This window comes from Hirundo rustica, unplaced genomic scaffold (genome assembly GCF_015227805.2).
Source record: "Hirundo rustica isolate bHirRus1 unplaced genomic scaffold, bHirRus1.pri.v3 scaffold_347_arrow_ctg1, whole genome shotgun sequence".
NCBI lineage: Eukaryota > Metazoa > Chordata > Aves > Passeriformes > Hirundinidae > Hirundo > Hirundo rustica.
The window spans coordinates 29,925-34,165 of record NW_026690393.1 but is presented as its reverse complement, the minus strand read 5'-3'; the positions used below and the strand labels follow the sequence as shown (position 1 = coordinate 34,165).

At 54.6% G+C, this 4,241-nt stretch overlaps 1 protein-coding gene across 1 annotated transcript; it reads right to left on the bottom strand.

Annotated features, from left to right (window-relative positions):
• Positions 1-2,168: 2,168 nt before the first annotated feature.
• Positions 2,169-2,721, bottom strand: LOC120747964 (zinc finger protein 70-like; the record flags this gene model as incomplete). Its single annotated transcript, XM_058424402.1, has 1 exon — positions 2,169-2,721. A coding segment is annotated over exon 1 (524 nt), but the record flags the coding sequence as incomplete, so codon positions are not given.
• Positions 2,722-4,241: the final 1,520 nt, after the last annotated feature.

The window sequence follows — 4,241 nt, the reverse complement described above, 5'->3', positions numbered from 1 at the left end:
GGCTGGAGGCACCAGTGAGTACAGAACTGACAGGGCCAGATCCAGAGATGGGGAGGACATGGAGGGGGGCTTCAGGTGAGCAAATAAACCACTGCTGACAAACAAGGACACCACAGCCAGGCGAGGGAGGCACGTGGAAAAGGCTTTGTGTCCTAGGAGGCCCCACTTTGCCCAAGGAGAGCCTTGCATCCATGAGATTCCCTGTTGTCACAATGCTCTGCTGGGTTCCATGGGGCTGTGCTGTGTCACAGTGGACACTGAGCTCCACGTGCCCTGGCACTCTCCAAGTGGCACCTGGCTTCCATGAGGCTCCGCTGTGTTTGCAGTTGACACTTGGTTCCCCAAGATGTCCTTGTGTCACAGAGCTCTCCTGGTGCCATGAGGCCTGGCTGTGTTGATGCCTTCAAGAACCCAGAAATAAAGTAACAGCCTTGGAGATAATATTATAGAGGAGGTAATAGATAGGCTGATCTTTATTGGAAGCTTACAAGGGGCAGATATGGAAAATGTCCACAAAACACCCAGCCCCCCAAAGGGTGAATACAGTTCTATAAATTTAGCAGATTAGCACATTTGACAAAAATCACCAATTAGGAGCACAGGTGGTGAGGCATGACAAAGTTCCTTGCAAGAGTCACTCTATCCATGACTGGACACTTCAGGCACAGCAAGGAAGGAAAGCAACAACACAACCAAACAAAATCCAGGCAATCAAACCAGAAATGAACCGAGGACTGTCCCGGTGTGTGTGACAAGAGGACAGTGAGGGCAAGGATAAAAGGAACACGGCCTAAAAGCGTCACAGAGCTCCAACTTAACAGGACTTGACATACCCGAACCCTTAACCTTCAACTTCACAATTTAGCAAAAGAACAGCACTTGACAGTATTTATCTGAACTTATAAACTATGACTTAATCATTTACAGAGGAATAGGATTTAACTTCGCATATAACTTGTATTAAAACTGGAATTATGGTAAGGCACTTCACAAAGTACTGACTCAGAAAACTCTAAACCCTGCAACTTCAAGTTATCCAGATTTTGAGAAGAGGAAGTCAGGAGAAGGGAGAGAGATCCACAAGTCAGGGCCTTGGATCCAGCGCCATCTCAGCTGCTGTGAGCTCCAGGGCCGTGGGACGTGTCAGTGTCACACCCGTGTCACATCCTCACCTGCTCTGGCCCCTCTCACAGGTGGGGTTTTCAGGGTGCCAGGGGCTTGGCAGCCACTTTGGGGCTGGACCAGAGGCTGCAGTGTCTGGGGCAGTGACCATCGCAAAACCACCTCAGAAACCTGGGATGCACCAAAATCCCTTCAAGAACATGGAATATCCAAAAACTCACTCAAGAACGGGTTCCCCCTCCCGTCATCATCCCAAACCTTTGACTGTCTCATTGCAGGTTTCACCACACCTTCCCAATCCCCACCCAAACCCATCTCACACCTTCTGGACATCAAGACCCCCTTCCCAAGCCCTATTTTCCCTAATCCCACCCCTCCCAATCCCCATCCCACCCATCCTGCCCCACCCAGTGCTCACCTCACCCCTCCTGATCTGCATCTCACTTTGCCCAACCCCTTTCCAACCCCATTCCACACTGAGGGGCTGAGGAATTGAGTAATTTTGGGGTGGGATTGAGTAGTTTTCAGTGGCAATGAGTGTTCTTGAGGTGACAGATCAAACCATCTTGCCTCATTGAGCGATAAGAAGTGGAGACAACCACACCAAATACCCCCAAATCCTCCCAAGTATCACCGGGAATCCAAGATTCTCTTGAAACACAAGGAAAAAGTGAGCATTGATATGCTTTTGACGTATTTGTTGATTTTCAGCCCAATTTTGCTGGTTTTAAAAGGAGGAAGATGAATCAAAAGAATATTAGGGACAACCAAACTAAAGGATCACCAGCCCAGTGTCTTCCCAATGTGGGTCCCCTGATGGGGGATGGAGTTGGAGCGCTGCAGGAAGCTCTTCCCACAGTCGGGGGCACTTCCAGGGCTTCCCTTACCACTGCCTCTCTTGATGTTTGGTCAAGGTAGAGCTGTGTGAGAAGCTCTTCCCACACCGGGGACACTCGTAGGGCCTCTCCCCAGTGTGGATGCGCCGGTGGCTGATGAGGTGGGAGTTGCGCTTGAAGCCCTTCCTGCAGTCAGGGCAGCGGAAGGGCCTCTCCTCTATGTGAATCTGCTGGTGCTTGAGGAGATTGGAGCTGGTCTGAAATCTCTTCCCACACTCAGGACACTCGTAGGGCCTCTCCCCTGTGTGGATCATTTGGTGGATGATCAGCTGGGACCTCTGGTTGAAGCCCTTCCCACATTCCCCACACTTGTATGGCCTTTCCTCAGCGTGGATGTTCTGATGGCGGATCAAGTGGGATCTGTGGCTGAAGCTCTTCCCACACTGCTCACATTCGTAGGGCCGTTCCTTGGTGTGGATCCTCTGGTGGCGGATCAGGTTGGAGCTCTGGCTGAAGCTCATCCCACATTCCCCACACTCGTAGGGCCTCTCCCCAGTGTGGATGCGCCGGTGCCTGATGAGGTTGGAGTTGTGCTTGAAGTCCTTCCTGCAGTCAGGGCAGCGGAAGGGCCTCTCCTCTGTGTGAATCCGCTGGTGCCGGTGCAGAGTGGAGCTGGTCTGAAACCTCTTCCCACACTTGGGACACTCATAGGGCCTCTCCCCAGTGTGGATCATCTGGTGCTGGACAGTGGTGTTGCGCTGGCTGAAGCTCTGTCCACCTTCCTGGCAGAGGGTCGGATTTTCCTCCTCAGTGCACCCTGGGATGGGTTTGGAGTCCTTCCTCCTCTCGGATCTCGGTCGTTTTTTCTCCCTGTTGGCTTCCTGTGCTACGGAGCTGCTCAAAACGGCCTCTTCCACAAGGTTCTGCTGCAGGGATTTGTCCTCCCTGGTCTCCATCCTCAGCTCCTTGTCTGGGGGAGGAAGGACAAGGACAGGATGGGATTTGCCTCCGTGCCACAGGGAAGGGGAAGGAGATCCCCCAGTGCATCCCCGGCAGGACGGTGTCAGCAGCGGGGTTGTCCTGCAGCCGGGGGCCAGGCTGGGCTGGGAGATGGAGCAGGAGAGAGGGGGAAAGGGGCACTGACTTCCTCCTCACCTGCCTGGCTGTCCATGGGCATCTTCCTCTTCCTCACAGCCTCCTCCTCCATCTGGCCAAGGTTTGGGAATGGGAAATCCTGATTTGGGGAGAAACAAGGCATGAGCACGTTGAGTTTCAAGGTCCCCTGCCCAAGCCCATCTCTAGAAGTCACTGGGCATCTGGGGCCCATGAAAACCTCCCAACAAAATGATTCAGCCCTGAAAATGCCTCCCAGGAATTCTCTGTCTCTGTTCTTCCCCCTTTGGTCTTCAGGGGTTCCCCCTGTCCCAGCTGCTGGGGGTCACACTCGTACTGGGGTCCTGCATCTATTTGGTCACCGCCCTCCCCAGGCTGCTGGGAGTCCCAGGAATACAAAGTTTCCCCCTTTTCCACCTCCCCACTCAGGGATGCTGGGGGTTTGGGGGTCCCTTGGGTCCCTTCTCCCCTCATTCTCTGTTTCTGGGTGCAGGGGCTCCAAGGAGTCCCCCCCTGCCCCTCTCCAGGCTGGTGAGGGTCCCGCCCATCGCGGCGCTCCCCCCTCTCTGGGCTCCCCACTTTGGGCTCCTGGGGAACACAGGGCTCTGCTCCTCCAGCCTTGCTGGGGACCCTGGCTGGGGACTTCCAGCCCTTGGGGCTCCTCTTAGCAGATTTGGGCTGGGGGGAATGCAGACAGGGCTGGGGGATCCCAGGAGTGGCATCACTGGGAGTGACTGGGCTGTACTGAGCTAACTGGAGCCTTACTGGGGCAACTGGAACTGACTGGGAATGGCTGTGAGCATGCTGAGGGCAACTGGGATATTCTGGGGAGTGTCTGTGCCCATAACGGGGGGACTGGAACCACACTGGGAACAGCTGGGACCATGCTGGGGAGAACTGGGACACCACACTGGGGGCAACTGGGAGTGAGTGGGAGTGACTGGGTCTACACTGAGGGCAACTGGGCAGGACTGGGATCATCTGTGGATTGACTGGGACTATAACTAGGGGCAACTGGGTACAACTGGTACCATGATGGGGGCAACTGGGATCCTACTGGCATCACTGTGGGAGAGGCTGGATCCTGCTCAGGGACACTGGGATCATACACAATCATACTTGGAGCAACTGGGACTGCACTGAGGGTGACTGGGAGTGGCTGTGAGCAAC